At 39.8% G+C, this 24,538-nt stretch overlaps 1 protein-coding gene across 4 annotated transcripts in view; it reads right to left on the minus strand.

Moving 5' to 3' along the window:
• Positions 1–24,538, minus strand: part of Ppp1r12b (protein phosphatase 1 regulatory subunit 12B) — a 212,126-nt gene that overhangs the window by 125,970 nt on the left and 61,618 nt on the right. For 2 of the 4 annotated variants that reach the window (XM_041648025.1, XM_041648023.1), the window contains exons 7-13: positions 23,022–23,101; positions 22,028–22,167; positions 13,869–13,981; positions 10,708–10,908; positions 9,276–9,358; positions 8,148–8,273; positions 845–1,024 (exon numbers count right to left, since the gene is read on the minus strand). In XM_041648025.1, coding sequence (XP_041503959.1) covers positions 845–1,024; positions 8,148–8,273; positions 9,276–9,358; positions 10,708–10,908; positions 13,869–13,981; positions 22,028–22,167; positions 23,022–23,101 — 923 coding nt within the window. Of the gene's footprint in view, positions 1–844; positions 1,025–8,147; positions 8,274–9,275; positions 9,359–10,707; positions 10,909–13,868; positions 13,988–22,027; positions 22,168–23,021; positions 23,102–24,538 lie in introns of all 4 variants that reach the window. The other 2 variants (XM_041648024.1, XM_041648022.1) reach the window with 1 other exon arrangement.

A 24,538-nucleotide genomic window follows, 5' to 3' on the forward strand; every position in this document is an offset into this window, starting at 1 on the left:
CATAACACACTGAGAAATAGAAGAATATCTTTTTGGATACTGAAAATAAATCAAACTAAAAATCTAAATCTCAATAAAGGTTTGTCTCCTTTTCTAGTTTTAGAAAGTGATACCAAAGCCTCAGTCTTTCACGCACACTGGATTTCATAGAGTTCAAGCTGGACACAATGCTCAGCAGTTTTTCCTTTTGTCGCACTGTCCACAATATCTTAATTCTAACAAATACACAGTCCTGCTCTTCTTCAGATCTGTCCCATGTTGATCTACATCTGCTCTCTCAGATTCTCTAAAACCACTGCAGTGCAGCAAAGCATGGTAGTAACCACCTGGACTCCTAGTCTCAGGCAGGCTAATGCAAGATCAAAAGATCGAAGCCAGCCTGAGGAGCACAGCAAGTCTCAACTGCAGACAGCAGATCTCAATCCCGCATCACCATAAACGTTCATTTCCTTCCTGGGTAGTATTCTCACATGTATAAAACTATACACCCAGCTCTGCTTCTTTGAGATTTTTTCACAGTATTACTCTGCTGCACAGAGCGATCACAGAAAACTCAGAACAAAATGAAGGATCTTTCTTTCTCTGTGCTTCAAGCTCCATATCACAAAAGGCAAATATATACCTGTCAATTATCATAAGACAAATAGAAAAAGGTCTGACTACATACAGAACATAATACTAAATAGTCAGAAATAAGACCTCCACCACAAAAAAAAAAAACCTTCCAACCTAAAACATAACAGTAAAATTAAGCTCTATTTGAGCGTGGGTCAAGGACTTCATACCCACTTCTCTGTCTCTCAACTCAGAGCAGAGCCCTGCAAATGCATCAGGAACCTCATACCTCCTCTTCTCCCGGGCTTCCCCAGAGGAGTCCGTTCCAGTGGAAGAGAACACTGCGGCAGCAGGAACCCCATTGGCAGTGCTTGGTGCAGGGCGATTGGTGATCACACACAGAGGACTAGAAGAGACACCATCTGTTGTTTTCTCTGCTGTTGAGTCAGCCTGGGACTTGTAAGGAGTCCTGAAATTAAGAAAGACAGGAGCAAAAGGAAAATGGTCAGGCATGGTATAATCAAAACACTGGCACAGAGAAAGGAAAGGCATAGATCTAATGAGAATCTCCTTGCTCAGATTTTGTTTGTTGGTTTGTTAATTCTGAGCTCTTAAATATTGGAACAGTATAATTATACACTTAGTCTGACATCTTCTGCCCAGGACTTAAATTTTATAGGATTATTTTTGCATGAGATTAAAAAACAAACAAACAAAAATCAGCTGTGGCACAAGGCAAGATAGTGACATATGCAAGTGTCCTAAATGACTCATTGCCATCTGACCTCCCTCCACACATGCACAAAGAGACAGGATCTCACTACAGGTGAAAAAAGACACTAAAATCACTTACGATATTAGTCTTCACCTGTCCCTCAATTCTTGACAGGGGAAGTCTTTGTGGCAATCCTCAACCTAGATTTGATGATCATCTTCTTGAATTACCCATTTGAAATTATTCTATAACCTCAGTCTATTTGGTTCTCTCTCACCTAGTCCAGCAACTGCAGTCTTTTTCCATTTACGCAAGTGCTTAATTCTCTACATTCATAGCTGCCTAAGTAAGAAACTGAAACAGAAATCGAGCAGAATTCTATATGTAACCTTAACTACCGACTGCAACAGCAAGCTGTTTAATTAAAGCCATTTATGTGAAAATAAGATCTTTGTTTCTTAACAAAGAGGAGCAACCACTGGCTCTCCACCCAAAAAGCTATCATTTGTGATGTCACAGCTTGTTGCTGGGGTAACAGAGATCCAAAATTGATACTTGCAGGGATGGGAAAAGCAATGAAAAGCATGAACGTTAAAAATCTGTTTTTCACCTACTCACAATTATCATCAAAAATGTTTACAAGTAGCTACCAGCAACCTTCCAAATATATTAGGATAAGTGTAAAAAAGATAATCAAATCATAAAGTCTAAACATGGCATTAAGAAACACATAAAAATAACAGTTTTGAAGATAAAAGCTATACCTAAAACACATAAGCTACTTCCCTAGAAGCAATTAATACCTCCGATAAGGTGATAATGTATATTCATTTTCTTATCTGAAAAGTTGGAGATAATTTCTTAGATTTATTAGTATACAGCAAGTACTAATAAAATTAGCCAGAAGCATAGCCATAAGAAATATGGTGCCAACCTGGGAATAGTGTATGCACCCATAACTCTCAACTACTAGGAAGTTAGAGAAGGAAAATTCCATGAACTCAAGATTTGAGACCAGTCTGGGAAACAGACTCCATCTCCTCTCCAAAAAACAAACAAACAACAGAAACAAAAAAAAGCCTTAAGTAAGATTTTATATTTAACAAAAGCATGATGAAGTCTCTTCTTGGGTTAATAATATACTTTGGCTTCTCTGCAATTTCTTTGTTTTTAAATTTTATTTATAGGTATGTATGTGCTCAGTGTATAAGGGAAAAGGTCAAAGGTTAATCTGTGGGATAACTCTCTCCTACCTCCTTTATATGGATTCTGGGGCTCAAACTCAGGTTGCCAGGCCTGTGCTTTACCTGCTGAGCCATCTTGCCAGCCTTGCAATGTCTTAGGCTGTTGAAATGCCAGAGACTTTATTTTATTGTTAATAAAACTTTACTATTATTTTAAAACATGTTATAACTTTATAAGTAGACTTTCAAGGATAGCCAGGAAAGCTCTACAGTAGGGTCAGAAACTACACAACGGAACCACATGGTGCTAATAATCAACCAACTTAAAGATCTGACCCTTCACCATAACACAGGGAAAATAATGCTCCATTATGCAGAATTCTCATGATGATGAAACAAAATAATGTCTGTACAACACCTAAATAGTACCCAATAAAATATAAACTCAGTGTAAACAAAACATGACAAAATAGGTAGGTTTTTCACAAATTAATCTGGATATAAAACCTGCTTCAGTCCCTTAATGGCTTTGTGAGCTTGGGCATATGATTAAGCCTTTGGTTTGCTTTCCTCATCTAAAAATACATATAATGTTTAATATACCAGAGATTTGCTTATGAAATAACATATGAGCAGTCAAGGCAGATGTTACCTGACTAATAATCATTGTCCCTGACCTTCCTAACAGGTGCCCTATATATTTTTCAAATTATCTTTTTTTGAGATTTTAATCTTTTTTTTTACATTTATTTATCTGTGGTATGTGGGGTTTGTATGCATGTATATGTGTTCACAGAGGTCAGAACATGATTTCCAGGAGTCAGTTCTTTCCTTTGACCATGTGAGATCCAGGGATAGAATAAAACTGTCAGGCTTGAACGTAAGTTCCTTTACCCAACGAGCCATCTTTCCAACCTTTCTGTGTGCTCTTTATTTCTTAAGCCAACAATGTACCTACCCAAAATCGACATCTTCTAAGGTCTGCCAGATGCTGAAAATACCCCATGAGACACAGATCTAGTGTTTCTGAAAAAAGAAACACTAACTTAAAGGTCTCTCTTTGCCTGCTTCCCCCTTGCCTATTACTTCATATTCACAATGCAGCCACCATGGCTAGAACTCCAGCAGTTATTCCAGACTGTGAGGCAAACCTTGGATAGAATCCATGGTGTAAAGAAAAAGAACTGGATCTTTTAAGACTTTGGAACTATTGTGCTGGCCTTGTTTCTGGACTTTCTTACAAGAAAAAGAAACCGTCTCATACTTAAAGCAGTATTACAGGGATTTACTGCTGCGTGTGAATAAACCAATCCCAGCCTATAAATCCCTTCTGTACAGAAACTAGTCCAGTTCCTGTCACAAGACAGGATTCAACAAAACAGTCTCCAGTTTCAGCTATGTTGTTTCCTCAGTGTTGAGGGTTAAATCCAGGGCCTTAGGCATGCTAAGCAAGTGCTAAACGCTAAGTTAAGCTTCCATCCTCCTGTCTGGATTCTTCATCTTTAGTGATAATATACAGAATATCAATATAGCTGTATTATTATAGGAATACAATTAATTTCTACACAACTATACAGTGTTACTATTAGAGCCCTAGGTCTGAAATCTATATAATTATAACAGTATTAATGATAATTCATTATAAAATAGTTCTTTCTCACCAAATTAATGGTGACTATTTGTTTCAGGGAAAGAAATCTATTAAACTGGCAAACATCAATCAAACACTATCATAATAGATATTCTGGCAACAACATTATCATTTCTATTTATTTTTAATTTTCATTCTGCCAAAACAAGACCCATAAAAGCCATATGGCAAAACAAAAATAGCTTCCACCATGCAGGAAAGGGTAAAAAAGCTGTAGTGCAAGGAGCAGCTAACAGCTGGAGAGATGTCCTCTCATGCAGAGGACCCAGTTTCCATTCCCAGCAACCACTACAGGTGGCTCACAAGCACCTGAAAATGCAGTTGCAGGAGCTCTGATGTCCTTTTCTGGCCTTAGCAGACATTGCACACATGTGGTACACTTACAGACAAGTAAGCATAAACACATACATAGCAGTTTAGTACTTATATGAGGGTGTCAACTGGGTGTGGTGGTTCATGCCTTTAATCACAACACTTAGGAGGCAAATCTCTCAGTTCAAGGTCAGCCTGGTTTACACTGTGAAGTCAAGTCAGCCAGGCCTACATTGTGAGACACTGTCTCAAAGCAATCAAAACAAAAAGGAACTGAAGTCCTGCTGTGCTTTCACAAAGACACTCTACCATGCTACCTTTAAATGAATGGAAAACCAAAAAGATACGCTCCCAGGACATAGCTTCTGCAAAACACAAGCCTCTCCTCACAGTGCTCCCAAAAGAACACTGATTAGCATAATTCTCAGAAGGCTATAGGAGGTTTCTGGAACATGGATTAGCTTTTCTTCTGGGTTTGTATGTCATCTTCCAAAAGACTAAATACATGAGACTCTTACTAGAACAAGTAAAATGCAAGAATATTTTTAATAGATAATTTATTATCATGGGTTTGACTCTAAAACTGTAATCACAATTGGAAAGGTGGTTGACAAATGAAAGCAATCATGCTACTTTGACCCCTGAACATCAAGACAATGATATGGATCCAATGTTATTCAATAAGCAACTGCTGACTGTCTAGTAAAGACAAAATAAAAGCATTTTCATTAAATTCTGGATACTGTCACAGGAATTTAAGCTTACTTCTACACTGACAAAGCCTCTTTGCTTCAAATCTCTTATGTGTTTCCAGAAGCATTAACTGTGATGATGCAACTCAAATGGCTCCAAGAAGCCTTACCTGGCGTGTTGTACGGATGCAGAAGTGTTTGTACTGACTGGTGCAGGGCAAGAGGCAGGTTGCCACTGGCTGCCCCGAGAGGTGGATGAACCAATGGTAATGGGTGAGGTAGCAGGAGATGAATTGCGATTGGCTGAAATGTAGGGACTTGTGGGGTCACTACTTTTACCAAATGAAGCACTGCAAAACAGCACACAGTCACTTTCTTCAGGACATGCTGCTCACCCACCATTTCCCAACCCCGCCTCCCACCCAGATGTGAAAGGAGTGTAGGTCAAAGAGATGGCATGGCAACCAGGAAGTGGAGAGGTAACTCCAGCTGGAGCTGGGTCTCCAGCACAAGCAGGCAATCATCCAAGAGTGAATCATCATCACTCTTTGAAGGATGATTTTTTTTTGATCATTCATCCAAAAGAGTAAAGGAGGAGATGTGACATTCAACAAGGGAATGCAAGAAAGTAGAATACAAGACAAGAGACTATTATTAGAAGAAAAAAACCCTGACAAACCCAAGGCCCCAAATCATGCATCATGACATGATAGAGAAGTAATGCTGTGAAGCCAGAAGACCCAAGGGTTGGGGAGGTCTTAGAAATGTAAACAGTAAAGGAAAGAAAGGAGAGCTGTGGGAGAAAAAAATGGCTGCTGCAGTAATTTACCTTAAAGAAAAATGTCTTAGGGAGGAGTCAAAGCTTTAGGGCAATGAAAGGCAAGGGTTGTAGCTTGTTCGTTTTCAACTGAAGACATAAGAACGATCTCAACTGCAGCAACGCCTTACTGGGTTAGAAGTCTGTAAATGTTTTCTGACTGTAACAGAAGTAGGGGCGAGGACAGAAAGCTGTGAAAACTTCACTAGAAGAGCAGTGTTTTACTGGGCTGTATGAGACTTGTTCCTGGCTAAAAACAAGAGGCAATGTAGAAAATTCCAAGACCAAAGCTTGGCATAGCTGGGAGATAAGAGATTTCCTGCACTTTCTTTTAAAAATGGTGATGACATATAATTCTTTCTTCTCGGGAAGACTACAAGGCCTTATAAAATCACTCTAGGGTCACAGACTATGAGCGCTGGAAACTTAAAGCACCAAGTGACTTATAGATCTTTTCTCAAAAAATGCTCATCTAAGCCGGGCAGTGGTGGCGCACGCCTTTAATCCCAGCACTCGGGAGGCAGAGGCAGGCGGATCTCTGTGAGTTCGAGACCAGCCTGGTCTACAAGAGCTAGTTCCAGGACAGCTCCAAAACCACAGAGAAACCCTGTCTCGAAAAACCAAAAAAAAAAAAAAATCTCATCTAATTAAGCACAATTTGCAGTCCTTTCATCTTCTGTTCACTGTAACTTTGCCCAATCTACATCAAAACTCATTTGCTGATAAATTTGGGTCATAAACATCAACAACCTCCCCCGCCCCAATAACTCCACACTTGGAAACTAAAGTGAAGCTTTCTTTCTTTCCCACCTCTAGAACGTTATTCTCTTAGAAAAGTTTCTTTGATATTGGATTTGACTGTGAGAAAGAGTGATATATCTTGGTAATTCAAGGCCTTTCCCTTTAAGAGAAATGGGTGATGCCCTCATAAAGCCCCAAACAACTGATTGGTATACTAGTCAGTGGGCTTGAATGTAACTCAGTTGGTCGTATGCTTGCATAGTATACAGGAGGTCTTGGGGTCAATTCCTAGCCTTATAAATGTGTGTAGTGACATACACCTGTAAGCTCAGCACTCAGGAGGTAAGAGAAAGGTAGATCAAAATTTCAAGGTTACTTTCAACTACACAGGAGTTCAAGGCCAACTGAGGCTACAAAAAGGCTCTGCCAAAAAAATAAATAAATACATACATAAAATAAAATAACCATTGAGCTGCACTTGTACACTTCCAAAGTCAAGACCTTTCTTAGGATGTACCTGCAGAACTGAAGAATTAAAAGGCAATAGTGTCTATTTCCATCATAGCTTATTTCCCATGTTTTGACATTAACTACCTGTCAAGAGCCTTCCTGTTAGGCAGAAATAGTTTTGATCACAAACAGCTAATCTGCTTTTATAGTCTTGGCCAAAGCCTGTTTCTAAGGTAGCCATCTAGAAAGCCTAATGACAAAGGCAGGAGGCGGCAGCTGGAAGGGTTAAGTGGAAATGAAGAAAGAATTCAAAGTAAGCAATGAAAAACAGATTCTTCTACATCAGCAGCAAAATTCAAACCAAAATATTATTAAGTGCCTCTTGTAGCTTAATGATTCTGGCAGAGGTGCTTTGCTTGCTGGCTGGTTTGTGGCAAAGAAAATAATTGCAGGAAAGAGAATACAGATGAGATCAAAGGAAACCCATGTACCTTCTCTGCACACCAAACTTGCGAGTTTCACATCTTGATGGATCTGAAGGCCATTAAAGTCATAAAAAAACAAAAACAACTCAAGTCCCTAAATTAACAGGCTCAACATGAAAAGACTTAAATCCAACAGAAAACTGTTCCCATTTCCCACTCCCTACCACCCTATTTTGCCCTCCCTCCTCCCACCCCAAAGTGTAACCTGTACTCTAGTTTTAGAAAAGGGAAAATCAAGACTAGGCAAGAGTGTATAAATTCCAAGTTCCCCAGAAATCACTAGGTGCTACTTCAGACTGAAATTTTATTAGGGCCGAGAGGATGGAGTATAAAGTCAGGTCTGTAGTGAGGATTGGAATTGGCTTACTTTAATCCAGTTAACAAGAGAAAAAATTAATTTTAAATTAGTGAAAATGTTGATCCCAAAAATCTAAAACGCCATTCATTTTGTGGTACTAATTGGATATAAAGAGCATGCAATCATTACCCATCCTCCCATGATCAGAGTGAAGAAAGATTATCTCCCATCCCTCTGCAGCTGGTACCTTTTCAAGTAAGTTGACACATAAGGGGAAGGAGCAATTGTCTGTGGCGTTTCATTTCCCTTTGTTTCATCCCTCCACAGCTGCTTGGTGTGGGAGCCACTCCTCACTAGATTAACGGCTGACTCTCTGTACAGGCAAGAAAGAAAAACCAACAAAGCAATGATTCCTACCACCAATTTGGTCTATAAACAGAGAGAACAGCCAATTGAAAACTGTAACATGCTAAAGAAACAGGCACATGCTTCAAGCGATTCTGTTTTCTATACGCTTCTTATACTAGGGTTGGCTTTCTTCTCTTAACCTTAAACCCAACTCATTCCAACAGGTACCAAATTATACCTCACATCAAAAGTCCCTCATCCTTTTGTGATGAGGAGTCACTTTTTAACTCATTTTAAAAGTACCTTGCAATGATCCCCAGTGGCAGACTGCAGAGGAGCTAATGAGGTTACTACGGGAGGAAAAGGAAGGGTGCTGCTAGGTACCTCTTCAGCACTACAGATGAGAAGATATCCAGAAGGGACTGTAGTAGGTTTTTTGAACTCACAATCAAAAACTTGGGGTCTTTGCTATAGAGGCTGTAGGCCTACAGCAATCCTTCTTGGGCTTTAATGTTTATTTGAATCACTTAGGATATTCTGATTCTGATTCCACAGCTCCAATAGGCCTCCAAGTGATGCCTGGTAGGAGCAGCATGCCTTAAGAAAAAACGGGTCTAGATTAAGTTCTGCCTTGAAATGCAGGACATTAAATCTTACTTCCTTTTAAATTAGAAGCTGATCATTTCAAGTAAACAATCTATTCAATTCTATCAATCTAGTGGTATATACTATACAAGGCACGGCCGGGTGGCTTGAGAAACAAAACAGAGCCTGCGGGGGTACTAAAACTAACTCATACTTGAAAGGGTCACAGTCCTGCAGGCAGCAATGTCTAAACTGGAGTTACAATATAAAGGGTTAAAAATTGGCAAAAAATGGTAAAGGCTGGGAAGTATTCTGAGCAGAAGGGACAGGCAATCCATAATGTACTGACAACGCCTGTGGGACAAGGCAGACAAATAACAGCCAGATCCTTATGCCCAGAGGGGCTGAAAGACATCATCTTTTTGGCATGTATTGTGATTACCTGTTCTCCTTTTCTTCAATGTCACTTGTGCTGCTGAGCCTCCGGGGTACCAACGTGCTAAAATAGTTTTTGTTTTCTCTTTCCTATAAAAATAAAAACATGTAATACCCAAGAAAGGTTCAATACTGACACAGCACAAAACATTTTTGGTAGAAAAGCAGGACTCTGCTAGGCATAGTGGTGCACTTGTAATCCCAGCCCTTGGGAAGTAAAAGCAGGAAGATTTTAAGTTCAGGACCAGCCAGACCTACAACAGTGAAACTTTGCCTCAAATCTCAAGAAGGAGGAAAAGGTGGAACTTATGATAGTTACATATTCTCATATCTGAATTCATCCTTAGTTCTATTTCAAGTGGTATTACCCAAGACTAGCTATTAAAAACTTACTCTTACCTTTCCTTCATAAAAATCCTGCCTGGAGGGAAACAATTCTCAAGAGAAAGTCAGGATGCTCCAGGGAAGGAAACAGCACAACATATACAATGGGCAGCACTGAGGGAGTGAGAAGGGGTCTGGGAAGCCACAAGCAGCTCCATGGGACTGACGCCCTGCATACATCAGTCTCATTTGTTCTCCAGCTATTTCTTCCCTGAAATGCGACTTCCTTAGGGACACACAGAACAGATACACTGCAGTTCATCCCTTCAAGTTGTCACCAGAAAAACAAACAGTAAGAGGACTATGATTACAAAGAAGACCCCAGAGAAAAACATGGTGTGAATCTAGTAAAATCTAGAAACAAATTCCTCTTTGATGAATATAATGGGGAACTTCTTTTAAAGTCAGCCTAATCATATATTTATATAAATGAGAAACAATAGGTTAAAATTTTTCTTGCAGGCAGGGTATGATAGCATACACCAAAATTCTAGCACTCAGAAGGCTGAGGCTACATAGCAGGTTCCAGGTCATCCTGTTCTAATTTTTAACAAAGAAACAATAAACCACTAAGTGCTAACGTGCCCAGTTGCATTAAAGTTCAAAGCTCAACTATGCTTGCAAACATCAAAAGAGTAGGTTTTCCTGATACTGACTCAGAAGAACCATTTGGGCCTTGTTCAACTTTGAGTCATTATTTTGCTCTAGGTCAAGTAAGAAAGAATGAACATAAAATAAGCCAAAAGGAAAAAGCTATTTTTAAGACTTTCTTTTTTGGCCAAGAAAAATATTAGCAAATAAATAACTACTTGATGAAGCTACTGAAGTTACAAGGCCAACTCATTTCAACAGATACCAAATGCCTTATACCAAAGTCCCCATCCTTTGGCAACAAGGAATTACTTCTGTCCTCCATCTTAAAAACATCTTCACATTCTCTGTACTTCCATAGTCAGCTTGGGGACTAGAAAGCACTCCCATGTCATCATGACTGCATTTCCACTGAAGAATACTGCCTTGGAATGCCCTGCATACCCCTCCCCTCTCCACTGCACCTTATCTTTGTCATCCAGCAAAGCTGAGATCCGAGGGCTTGATGAGGAACGGTAGATGGAAGAACCTCGATCCCTAAAGGCTTCCCTGGAGTTGGCCACTTCACTCAGCATATTGTGACTGCCAGTTTTTCTGAGTCCTAGTCTCCATGAAGAAGGAGATTCATCTTTGGGCTCTTCTGTCTTGTTGAAAAGACTGGACAACTGTAAGGAAAGGAAGGAAGGGGGAAGTCCTGATGATCTATTCTGCTTTGTCCTATTTCATTTTCCCCACTTAATGAAGTTCAGTGGAACAGCCTAAGAACGTACTAGAGGAACCGAGCCCTGGCAGGATTCCTGCCACTGTGCCCACTCACTTGGCAGATGCTAGATGCTCCCAAAGGCCAGCAGTGAATTCCAATTCTTAGTGCTCCTACCCACAAACCTGCTCTGAGCAGGGAAGCCCCTTTGCTGTCCTTGTGAACCAGCACTGTCCTGAAGCACTAGGAGACTATGCTCTGGTGATTCATATTCTTTTGACTTGCTGGGTACCTGAAAATAAGCTACCTTTCCCCTCTATATCTCAATGTGCTTATCTTTAAAATTGTGGTAATGAACTTAATTCTTCCTCTGATACAGTCTGAAGAAACAGGGTGAGCTGATAAATAAATATATGTGGATGCAGTGTTCTCCATGAGATAAGGTAATTATTTCCTTTTATTGAAAATGGATTTTTTTCTCACATAATATAACCTGATTTCAATTTCCCCTTCCCTCCACTTCTTGCAGTTCCTCCCAATCTCCTCTCCCATCTGGATTCCCTCCCATTTTATCTGTCATTAGTAAAGGGATAACAATAAAATAAAATATAATAATACAAAAAACTAACATCAGAATTGAACAAAATAAACAGAAGGAAAAGAACCCAAGAGAAGGCACAAGAAACAGAAACCCAATCATTTGCATACTTAGGAATCTCATAAAAACACTTAACTAGAATGATATACACAGGACCTGGTTTAGACCAGTGCAGGCCCTGTGTATGCCGCCTCAGTCTCTGTGAGTTCATCTGAGCTTTGTTCAAGTTGATATAGAGAACTGTCTCCTTGATGTCCTCCACCCTCTCTGGCTCCAATACTCTTTCTGCCTCCTCTTCCACAGGGTTTCCTGAACCCTGAGAGGAAGGATTTGACAGAGAGATCTCATTTCAGGCTGAGTATACCAAGGTCTCTCATGTGATAAGTTAATTTTAAGTTGTAGAATGTCAGCTCCTCAAAAAAATCTAACTATAATATTAAGGAAATAATCTATTTAATATTAAGCAGCAAGTTCAAAAAGTTTGACATTTTACTGAGCAAGAAATTTTAAAATATAAAATTTTTAGAGGTATGAAGGTCACCATCTTTCTTATTCTGCCTAGATAGAACATCTTTCAAAGAAATCAATAGTTCACCATCACCACAATTGCATGGTGACACATGCCTGTAATCCCAGCATTTAGAAAGTAGAGGTAGGTAGATCGAGGTCTCATTCAGCTACACAGTAAGTTTGAGGCTAGCATGGCCTTTGGTTACATAAGACCTGTCTTAAAGCCTCAGGAAAGGAAAAGAAAGATTGCAGCGGGATACAGCTCAGGGGAGCTACGCTTGCTTAGCATGTTCAAGACCCTAGGTCCAGCATCAGCACTAAAGACAAACAACAGCACTTTGTGGACAACTTTACACTGTCATTTTATAAAGCAGGGAAGCAGGCCAGAGATATGGATCAGTGGGAGAGTGCTTGCTTAACATATACAAGCATATACACACAAGGCTCAGTCCCTAGTGCAGAGAAACAAACAAATCAGGGAAACACCACAGGCTAGCATTAGTATATAAACCACATCAGGGTCTTTAGGGTATAACTGGTCCTTCAGATGCCAGGCAACAGTCCCTTTCCTACTGTCTAGAGACCTTTATAAAAAAAAATACTTCTGTCTTTCTTCCAAAACTAGGCCATCTTTGTTGGTTAGTAGAGTAAAAGTCACTCATCTCCATCCACCTCCACTAAGATTTACTCTTGACATCAACCATCTAAATATAGGCATTTATGAGTGCCTTCATTTTTATACGCCACTGTGACTCTAAAGGGAGTTCTTCCTCCTTTCCCAGTACTACTTTAGCATAGAGGAAGTATGTGTAGCTGCATTTCTTAAGTAGGTATTGTTCCTTTATAAAAGGTAGGAAGTGCAGTCACACCTAGAAATATTTGAGTATCTGAGGTGCAAGTAAATTACTGGATAATGAGCAAGGATGGCACTCTATGTAAAGTTTGATTAATCTTTCACAATGATGTCTCTAAAGGTAAATAAGGCTTGGCCAGACTTTGTTTCCTTTCCCCTATGGCCAATTAAAACCTCTAAGCCAGAGTTTCAGACCAACTGTCTCTCTGCCAGAAGCCTACAGCTTTGGAAAGGCTCCTGGAATTTCAAAAAGTCCTTCTCCCACCCTTGCCCACCACATAAGGCAACAACCTAACACATGAGACTAAACTTTTCATGACATGTAGAAAAAGCAATTGCCATCAAAACATTTCTAGATACTACATGCCTTCCCATGAGTCTACTTTTTATACAGTTGTCTTCATTTTTAATATGAAAAAGAAACAGTTAAAACACAGAATCTTTTTGATCTCAGGATACTTTCATCCTGTTATTGTAACACATTTGTAGCCATATTTATTTGGCATTTGTTTTTCAAAGACTTGGGGGGCATTGTTATGGACAGGATTTTGTGTCCCTCTAAAACTCATACTAAAGCCTTAGCCAATACAACTGCATCTGGACGCTGGGCCTCTGAGGAAGTGACAAAGGCAGAATGTGGTCAACAGCACAGGGCGATTGCCTTCTAGGAGAGAGACAACAGTGCTCTTTCCACATGTTAGGATACAGCAAGAAGGAGGCATCACCCAACCAGAAGACAGCCCTCTTGAGCAATCAGACTGGCTAGCACATTGTTCTGATGACTCTCCAACATCCAGAACTGTAAGAAGCAAAGTTCCAATTTTTTTAAGTCACAGTTAAAGTATTTTGGTGTAAGAGCCTAAAAGAGGCAAGAATATACTATTTTGCAAGAATTCATCTTTGAGGCCTTTGTGTTACTGTAGCAGAGTGAAATATAACCTCACATCAATTCCAAAGTACTCACTCTCCTAGCAGAAGAGGCAGAGAAGGTGTTCTGAGCTGGGGCTGGGGTCTGCTCCATGATACGACTCTTGCTTTCAGAGTTGGAATGGTTGACAGTGGCTTCTGGCTTTTTATCTGTCACTTAAGACAAGAGAAGCAATAAATATAAATATAAAAATCTTATCTTTGTGTGTATAAATCCCTTTCTACAAAGAAAAAAATGTTTTGCCAAATCAAAGATTATTAGAACCATGGGATGCCTGAACTCACACTAGGACAAACTTTAGCAACTGTGGGTAGAAGAAAATAAACTCAAGGATATCCTTATCTTGGTAGGCTCCAACTTCTGATAAAAAGAAAAAGTCTCTACAGTAGAGTGTGTGTGTATATATATATTTATATTGTATGTAAAAATTCTTTATCATTATAAAGAATCTGTCCAGTTCTGTAGGCTAGGAAATGAAAACAGAAAATACATAAGAAAGCCTTTGCTTTCGAGGTAATCACAACAAAAAAGAAATAAGACACATTATAATAAAAACACAAGATCTTATGGTTGATTCGGATCAATAGGTACTGTAGATTTTAAAGAAGGGCAGAGCCAGCCGGGCGGTGGTGGCGCACGCCTTTAATCCCAGCACTCGGGAGGCAGAGGCAGGCGGATCTCTGTGAGTTCGAGGCCAGCCTGGTCTACAAGAGCTAGTACCAGGACAGGAACCAAAAAAGCTACGGAGAAACCCTGTCTCGAAAAATCAAAAAAAAAAAAAAAAAAGAAGGGCAGAGCCTCTGAGGAAGGAAATAAGTTCCAGAGAAAGTTGAAAGACAGATGGATAGGTGGAGGAGGAACGATGTCTCAGTGAACACAATCACACATCTGTCACAGAACTTTAGTAACTGGACTCACAGGACTAGGAGTGACTGGTCCCAGCAGAGTCATCAATCAGAAAGCTTGTCTGCTATATAGCAATTAATAACTAGCACAGAGCTTGTACCTAATGGCTATAAATGATATTTATACTCTGAGAACAGATCCAGAGTAAGTTTCATGAGTCCTGTGGTAATTATAAGCTACACCTAATTGTGTGATACTAAGTTACATATTATATTTGAACCTCTACTTTCTAATTAATAAGAGATTTTTAAAAATTATTTATTTATATTTTTATATATGAGTGCTTTGCATGTATACCCGCATGTCAGAGGGGGCATAAGATCCTATTATAGATGGATGTGAGTCACCACATACACTTGGAATTGAACTAATGAACTCAGAACCTCTGGAAGAGCAGCCAGTGCTTTCCTTCCTTCCTTCCTTCCCTCCCTCCCTCCCTCCCTCCCTCCTTCCTTCCTTCCTTCCTTCCTTCTTTTCTGGGTTTTCCAAGACAGTTTCTCTGTGTATCAGCCCTGGTTGTCCTGAAACTCACTTTGTAGACCAGGCTGCCCTCGAACTCACAGAGATTCACCTGCCTCTGCCTCCCAAGTGCTGGGATTAAAGGCGTGCGCCACCACTGCCTGGCACAGTCAGTGCTCTTAACCACTGAGTCATCTCTCCAGCCCTTAACCAGAGATTTTAATTTCTGCATTAAAATTTTTTTTTTATTTTTTAAAACTTTTATATTTAATTTTGTTTTATGTGCATTGGTGTTTTGCCTGTATGTCTATCTGTGTGAGAGTGGAACCAGTCTTACAAACAGTTGTGAGCTGCCATGTGGGTGCTGGGAATTGAACCTGGGTCCTATGGAAGGGCAGTTAATGCTCTTAACCACTGACTGAGCTAACTCTCCAGCCCCTAAGAGAATCTTTATAAAGATTAGAATTAGTACTTTTAAACTGCATATCTCATTGACTCATGGCCTCTTTATGTTTTTAATGCTATCACTTCATAGGTATTATAATGATTAAGACATCTTTAAGTAATAAATATATCTAGACTCCCCAAGAAATCTAGCTTATGAGCCAAACGAAATAGATGCTATAGTACTGGTTGCCGATGCAACATGACTCCCTAAACCTATGGCCTCATGTAGTGCCCTTTTCACGCTAACTCTGTGCTTGACCAGTTGCTTGCTATGGCCTCTGAAACATCAGCAACTGAGACACTCAGCCTTGCTCTCTTAATGAATCTCAGAATCCAGCTGCCACAGGAAGAAAGGAGGAAGCCTGATAGATGAGAGATCACTTGTCCTAACCATCACAGCCAACTACCAAAAGCATGAGCAATGACATCTAGGACCAGCTATCCTTCCATGTCTTACCAGTTGACGGTACAAACATAAATAAGCACACCACTACCTTAAGACACAGACAAGCTATCTACCTGCTCCCTTCCCCAATTGTCAAGCCATAGAATAGCATTCACAAAAAAGAGCCTTTGTTTTTTTAGCTCCTTCCCTCCCCACCCACACCGAGACAGAGTCTTCTGTAACCCAGTATGAAGTCAAATTGGCTGTGTAGCGAGGGTGACCTTGAGCTTCTCATCCTCCTGCTTTTATCTTCCAATTGCTGAAATTACAGGAATGTGCGGGAGGTCAGGTTTTATGCAGTGCTGGGGATCTAACCCAGGGCCTTGTACAAGTGAGGCAAGCACTCTACCAACTGAGCCATACGCTAGCTCAAGAGTTACTGTTTTCAGACATTAAGTTTGAAGATAGTTCATTATGAAGAAATATAGAATTGATATACAAATTCTTAAGTCAGACGAAAAAGAGAAAATAGAAATTCTAATAAAAATGTTTACATTAATTTCAAAATATAACAGATATTTTTAATATATTATCACTGTATAAGACACACGAAAACTACAATTTTTATGAGGTTGCATCTATGGATCTTTAAAAATGGGAGAAATGCATCAAATAGATATTTGTTCATTGTCTGATCATGCGATAAGCACATCTGGAAAGGCCTAGGTAAACCCATTTCCATGTACTCTACCAGCACGTTTAATGAGCACCCACACACAGAAGGCCACAAGGCACACAGAAGATGGAGAAAACACATAAGAATATTCAAATGCACCCAAAGCTTGTCTATGGGAACAGCAGAGGGGATGAGAAGAAAACCAAAAGTAGTTCAAATATTAAGTAGCATGAGAAAATTAATACAAAAGAGCTAAAAACAAACAGCTACTAAAATCAACAGAAGAAAGAAAACCGTGTATCTACATGGTCTGGTAGCAGAAGTTTATTTGAGTTGAGCACTGAGATATGAGGAAATTTTCAGTTGGCAAAGGACTACAGAAGTGAGTAGGGAGTCTGCCCACACCCGCTACTGGTGATTTCCTACTTGCTGCACAGTCCCTGCATGCTCCCATCACACTACTGCTTGCTTCTCTGCGACAGAAACACACATGCTGCTTTTCCTCGACCTCTTTGCTTCCTTCACTGACATCACCTTAATTTCTAAACACAGAATGCCCTGAGTTCTTTCTCATACCTCTTGTTTTCTGTCATCTGTGGGACCCTCATACTTCCCTACAGTTTTTAAAAATTATTTATTATTGTTTTATATGTGTTTTGGCCTGGATATGTATGTGTACCACATGCCTACTTGGTGCCCGCCGCGGAAGCTGGAGTTACAGACAGCTGTCAGTTGTTGCCATGAGTGCTGGGAACTGAATTTGGATCGTCAGCAAGAGTAGCAAGTGTTCTTAATAGCTAAGCCATCTCTCCAGCTTCTCTTTTCTATGGTTTTCCACTTTTACTTCTAATATAGAGAATTTCTACTGTTCCCTCCTAAACTGAGAATTTCTATACCCAGGGAACAGTGCCATTGGCTAGCAATGAAACCTAGTTCATGTAATGCCATATAGTGTCAAATATCTCATTCTAAAAATAGAGTGGTAATAACATATGCCCTAAAGTATAGTTGTGGGGATTTAATAAAATTGTTCAAGTGCATTATAAAGTAAAAAGCACTAAAGAGATGTAAAGTTGCATTGTAATCCCAGAATAAGTTATAATCTTTCCTAGTGAATACCAGTGATTGTATTTACCTCTCTCACATGACATGTATTTTATTCATAAAAGTCTTCTACTCTCCTACTAGGTAGAGTCAGCAAAACCGCTTAATGAATATGAATGTCTGTTGTATGCTGAAACCTCAAGTATAATAATAAACTCAGTGTTCCCAGAAAAACTGGTAGATACTACAACTTCAGAAGTAAGTGCACAGTGCTATAGAGACAGAAATGGAGTGAAAAGGCACAGGGTAGGAAGCCACAGGAAGGAGCTTATATTAGTTGCTTTCTTATAACAAAAGCATCTTAAGGACAGTGGTGTGGCTTATAGTTCTAGGATATATAGTTCATCGTGGATGGAAAGTTAGGCAGGAGTAGTATGGCTGGACACATCATGTCCACAGTCACACAAATGCTTGTACTCAGCTAGCCTTCTCCCCCTCTCTCTTTTTTTTTTTTTTTTTTTTTTTTTTTTTGGTTTTTCGAGACAGGGTTTCTCTGTGGTTTTTTGGAGCCTGTCCTGGAACTAGCTCTTGTAGACCAGGCTGGTCTCGAACTCACAGAGATCCACCTGCCTCTGCCTCCCGAGTGCTGGGATTAAAGGCGTGCGCCACCACCGCCCGGCCCCCTCTCTCTTTTTTAATGTAGCCTGGGAACCCAAACTACAGAATAACACCATCCAAATTTATGTTGCATCTTCCTATCTCAATCATAACCTAATCTAGAAAGTCCTTCACAGACATGACCAGAAATTTGTGTCCAAAGTGATTCTAGATCCCATCAAGCTGACAAGACAACTACCACAGGTCTAGGTTCAAGTACTGAAAACTTAGTTCCTAGTTAGTGTCTGTAACTATGACACTAACTATGAGAGGTGACTGGGTCATAAGGGCTCTGACTTAACTGATGGACTGACAGACTCATAATTTGGTAGCATTCTTAGGAGATGGGAAGAGGTAAGCAGATCACTGGGAGTTGTTGCAGGATATTTTATCATACTGAGAACCCTGAGATTGCACTAATTAAATAAAATAAACCATAGGGTAGAGAGGCACAAGCAGCCAGTGACTGGAAATAAACAAAGAGTGTGAGGGGAAGTTGAGAGGTTGAAGAGAGGCACAGGAAGTAGAAGGGAGGAGTATCTGGTTGCAGGAGCTTTGTTTTCAGGCAGAGTAGGAGAGGCTTTCTTTCTGAGACATGACTGAAAAAGAAGGTTGCCCTGCTGCTTTCTCTGCTTCTCTGAGCTAGCAGGTTTATACCCTAGCATCTGGCTCCTGAGTCTTTATTGATAAAACAAAAACACAGAGACTTAATTAAAAACAATATTTGTTTCCCTATGGGAGTTGGTGGGGGGAGCCGTCTGAAGCAGAGGCAGGATGCAACAGTGGGATGTGAAGGCTCCCCAGCACATGGCCTCAGTAGCTAGGTGGCTGTGGAAATGTAGTCAGGAGCTGAGGCAGTGGTAGGATCAGCTATAGCCATTGAGCAGCAGAAAAACAAAACAAAACAAAACAAAACAAAACAAAACAAAACAGGGAGTATCTTGATTCTGACCCTTCTCTACTTCCTGGCTGTTAAAACTTGAGCATCTCTGTCTATCACACCTATCAGACACCATGATATTCTCTGTTTAACTACAGGCCCTGAAACATGGAGCCAACTGACCATAGACTGCAATCTATGAGACCATGAGTTAAGATAAATCTTCCCCACCCTTTACATAGTTCCTCTCAGGTACTCATCACTACAATATAAAAGATATTGATACAGACTCCAACTCTTCTAACTTCCTGTATCAGAAACTAACACCTCACTCTTCTGAACCCCACACTTCCTAAAATAACCCACCCAATGAGTATTTATGATGGTTTGAAATGAATTCAAAGACACAGATGAACATTCAAGACCAGGAATGCTGAGGTCATATTTGAGGAAATCAAGCAATCCAATTTAGCTACAATATGTTCTTGCCTATGTAGAGTACTGGGAATGTCTGATGGAGCTAGACAATCTGAGGCTTTGAAGGCTAGGCTACAGGGTTTGGGACTTACTCTGCAAACAAAGATGGGATGAGGGTGCTGGCACAGAAGGTGTCTAAACAGAAGTATACGTTGATCATAAGGGTGTTGCCAATATTTTATCCCAAAGCAGTATGGACATGGTCTGTGTGCTAGACAGTTTTATGTAAAATTGACACAAACTAAAGTCATTTGAGAAGAGGGAACCTCAATTAAGAAAATGCCTCCAGCTGGGCGGTGGTGACGCATGCCTTCAATTGCAGCACTCTGGAGGCAGAGGCACGCAGATCTCTGTGAGTTCGAAGCCAGTCTGGTCTACAGAGAGAGTTTCAGGACATAACAGCTAAGGCTGCACAGAGGAACTCTGTGTATCAAAAAATAGAAAGAAAAAAAAGAAAAAAGCCTCCACAAGATCAAGCTATAGGTAAGCTTATTGTACTTTTCTTCAATGGTGATTAACAGGGAGAGGGCCCAGCCTATTGTAGGTGGTGCCATCCCAGGGCTGGTGCTCCTGGATTCTATAAGGAAAAAGGCTGCACCTTCTATGTAACAGCATCCCTCTATGGCCTCTGTATCAGCTCCTGACTCCAGGTTCTGACCCGGTTTGAATTCCTGTCCTGACTTCCTTCAGTGATGGACTATTAGTATGGAAACGTAAGACAAATAAATCCTTTCCTCCCCAACTTGCTTTTGGTCACAGTGTTTCATCATAGCAATAGTAACCCAAACCAAGACAGTCTATAAAGAGTAAGACCTGACGCAGGAGTATAAATTATGAAGCAATAGCAACAGTTTTGGTAGCTCCCTCCCATTTTCCTAATGCCATAGTAACAAGCAACAACAAGAGAAAAATGTAGCATAGAACAAAACCAAATATAAATTCCAGATACTGTGTGAAGATTAGACTATGGGGATACTCAGTAAATTACACAAATACACATTTGTAACTTTTGGTGGGTGTAATACAAGCATTTTCAGAGTAAGCTACAAATAATAATAGATAAAAATTTAAATTTTTAAGTGGCTGCAGAGATGGATAAACAGTCAAGAGCATTGGTTTCTCTTCCAGAGAACCTTGGTTCCATTTCCAGCTCCCATATGGCAGCTCACAACCATCTGTAACTCCAGTTCCAGGATCTGATGCTGTTTTCTGGCCTCCACAAGGACTGCGTGCATGTGGTGCACAAACAAGCAGGCAAAACACCCATACACACGAAAATAATGAAATAAATAAATAATCTAAAGGAAATCCAAGGTTCCGTGAATATAAAGTTCTTTTTCCTTTACTGATGCCACTTTCTTAACAGAACCTCGGCATCTAACTTCCTCTGGTGACAGTAAGTGAACCTCAAATTAAGACATAGATTAAGAGCAGTATTCTCCCATGACTGAGAGAAACTTCAGCAAAGTCAAACACTAATATACAGCCTCAGTTCTTCAACTTATAACAAACAAAAATAATCTGGAAACAAAAACTATGATCTTGAATTTGTGCTAAATATATACAGTTTTTGTTTATGTTTTTCTTTTTTACAGGTATGTCCCCTTACATTTTCATCATTCCCAAAGCAATATAGTATAGTAGTTATTTACACTGTACCAGGTAATATAAGCAGCTGAGAGATGGTTTGAAGTACACAGGCAGGTGTATACAAGTTCTATGCAAATACTATACCAATATATATGACACTTGTATATCTAAAGCTTTTGATTATCTCCTGGGTCAGTCTCCCATGACACTGAAGGATAAATGCATATATTACTAATAAGAGTAATAAAAGTAAGTCTGATTTCTTCTTTCACAAATTCCTTCACTAGGAAACTAAAGAAGTTTACAAAATAAGAAAATTAATTAGGATTCAGTTTTGAGAATCAGAGTAACATAATAACTAAATGCAAATTTTTACCAACGTGTTAAAAACATTTGCCCCATGCATCTCAGTACACTGGCTTCGTGAACTCTATAGTTGACATATCAATCTAAGGACAGGACACCAGGCTCCCTCATACAAGATTTCTCTATGTACCTCACCATATGGCTGCATTAGAACTGGCAGGTACATTTTAACTGAGCTCAAGGCTTTTATACACATATTGTCATTAGCAATTCAATCTCTTGGAAACTGTACTTCAAGCTCTTTCTGGAAGCCTGTGAGGCCTGACCAACCCTGGACAGGCAGCAGACATGAAGGGCCTTTGCATTACCTGCCTCCTTTTCAGTTTCCGATTCTTCTTCTTCCTCTTCACCTTCCTCTTCCTCTGAGCTGGAGCTGCTGGAGTCTTTGTTTTCTTCCTCTGTTTTTTGGGACTTGGGGCTTTCTTCTTCATAAAGCATCTTCTCCTTGCTAATAATTTGGAAGCAATTCAGATATGATGAGTCATTTAAGTTCACTGACAATCAGGTATATCAAAGGGAACAAATCTACAAATCTGTTTGTAGAAGCAACAGTAAAAACATGGACATCCTTATACCTATGTGTTTTCTTGGACCCTTGGCTTTCAACAGTCTAAGGTTTATTATTGATTTTAGGGTATGAGTCAAGGAAAGTTTGTCTATTCAACATACAGTTAAAGAGAACCACGAACAGCAAAGATATGATGGTAATGGGGCAGATAAACATTTTTTAAAGTCAGCAAACAAATCTTTACTGAGTTTTATTACATACCAGAAATCTTGCTAGATACTGAAACAATGGTAAAAAATAAACAAATTCTTGAGCGGAGGAAACACCCAGTGTAAGAAGGGGAGAGGGCAGAACTAGGAACCTCTAGGCTAAGCTAAAAGAGATGCTGCCAATACAGTTTCTCAGTGTGAAGCATATTCATTTATTCTCAGAGCCCCCAATATCAGTGCCATCTTCCCAAAACATTTCTACACTGGAAGATCATTTGACTTAAATCAAACACAGGCTCATTTTAATATAAAAATCCTTAAGCATTGCCAGGCAGTGGTGGCACATGTCTTTAATCCCAGCACACTTGGGAGGCAGAAGCAGGGAGATCTCTGTGAGTTCAAGGCTGGCCTGGTCTATAGAGTGACTTCCAGGACAAGCTCCAAAGCTACAGAGAAATGCTGTCTCAAACAAACAAACAAACAAACAAAACCAACAATAAAAACTCCACAAAAATCCTCAAGCATCACACACAGAGAACACCAAGCACATCTTATTCCTTACATACAAGTAAGCTTGTATCTTACTTCTTGAAGAGTCCACTCTGAAACTTTCTATTCAGGTCTGACTCAATGAGCTTATTCCGTGTCTCCTTTTCACTTCGAAGCTGGAAATTGAAAAAAATGGGGAAAAAAAAGGAAAGAAGTTGACTATTTGTGAAAAATCAATAGTATTGAGAAGCACCAAAATGAACCATCATTCTAAAAAATAAAAATAAAAACAGGACAAAAATCAAAGACAGAGAAGAGAATCCAAGAAAAGGACAAGCACGCTGAGTGGGAGTGGTGCACGCCAGTAATCCCAGCACTCGGGAGGCAGAGAGAGCAGGTCTCTGAGTTCAAGGCCAGCCTGGTCTGGTTGCTCTACACAGTCCAGGACAGTCAAGGATACACAAAGAAGCGCTGTCTCATAAAAACAAACAACAAACAAAACGACAAACGCATCATCACCGTGCACCACTCCTCCGTGGAAGAAAGTAATAGATGAAAATCTTTATCCAACGTAGAAGTGAGAACCATGGCCTTGGAGATTCAAGAAAACTGTCCCTTCAAAATCACAAATAAAACCTTAATAGGAAAAAAATTAATAAAAGCCTGGCTTCTGAAGGATAAGGAAACAAAAGGAACCTGGAAATACTTTTTTTAATTCACATACCAACATAAGTTGTCAATAATTCTAACAAAATCACAGGCAGATACTATATGGGAAGCAAATTATTATTTCTTCTATTAGATATATGCTATTAGAATTGGTCTGCTATTTGGATGTATATTCTAGACCAGTAGTTCTCAACCTGTCATGACTCCCTAAATCCACATTTACATTATGACTCATAACAGTACCGAAATTGCAGTTATAAAGTAGCAATGGAATAACTTTATGGTTGGGGGTCATCACAACATGAGAACTGTATTAAAGGATCACAGCATTAGGAAGGCTGAGAACCAGTGCTCTAGACAAAATATACTTATGTCCTTGGAGCCTAAAGAGAAATGCCATTCCCTTTAGTATAGTAAGGTTATGTATGGTGAAGCTGGGCTTGAGTGTACAACTCTATCATACCAGTTACTAGGGAGCCTGAGACAGAAGGATTATAAACTCAGACTAGCCTGGGCTAAGAAGTGAACTGAAATGGTTGGAGGGAGATAGCATTTATGCCCAAAACCAATTACGTTAGTAAAAGGGTATGGACTGTGAACTGAAATTTCTGAGACCATGAGTCAAGATAAATCTTCCCCGCCCCTTACATAGTTCCTCTCAGGTACTCATCACTACAATACAAAAGATAAACAGGCTCCCACTCTTCTAACTTCCTGTATCAGAAAAACACCTCACTCTTCTAGACCCCACACTTCCTAAAAGAACCCTCCCAATGAGTATTTATGATGGTTTGAAATGAATTCAAAGGCACAGATGAACATTCAAGACCAGGAATGCTGAGGTCATAGTTGAGGAAATCAAGCAATCCAATTTAACAATTTAGGCAATTTTATGTGCACCTACATTAGTGTAGAGGACAAGATTTTACAAAAACACAAAAACT

This window comes from Microtus oregoni, unplaced genomic scaffold (genome assembly GCF_018167655.1).
Source record: "Microtus oregoni isolate MIOR12 unplaced genomic scaffold, Mior012 000003F_ref0000135, whole genome shotgun sequence".
NCBI lineage: Eukaryota > Metazoa > Chordata > Mammalia > Rodentia > Cricetidae > Microtus > Microtus oregoni.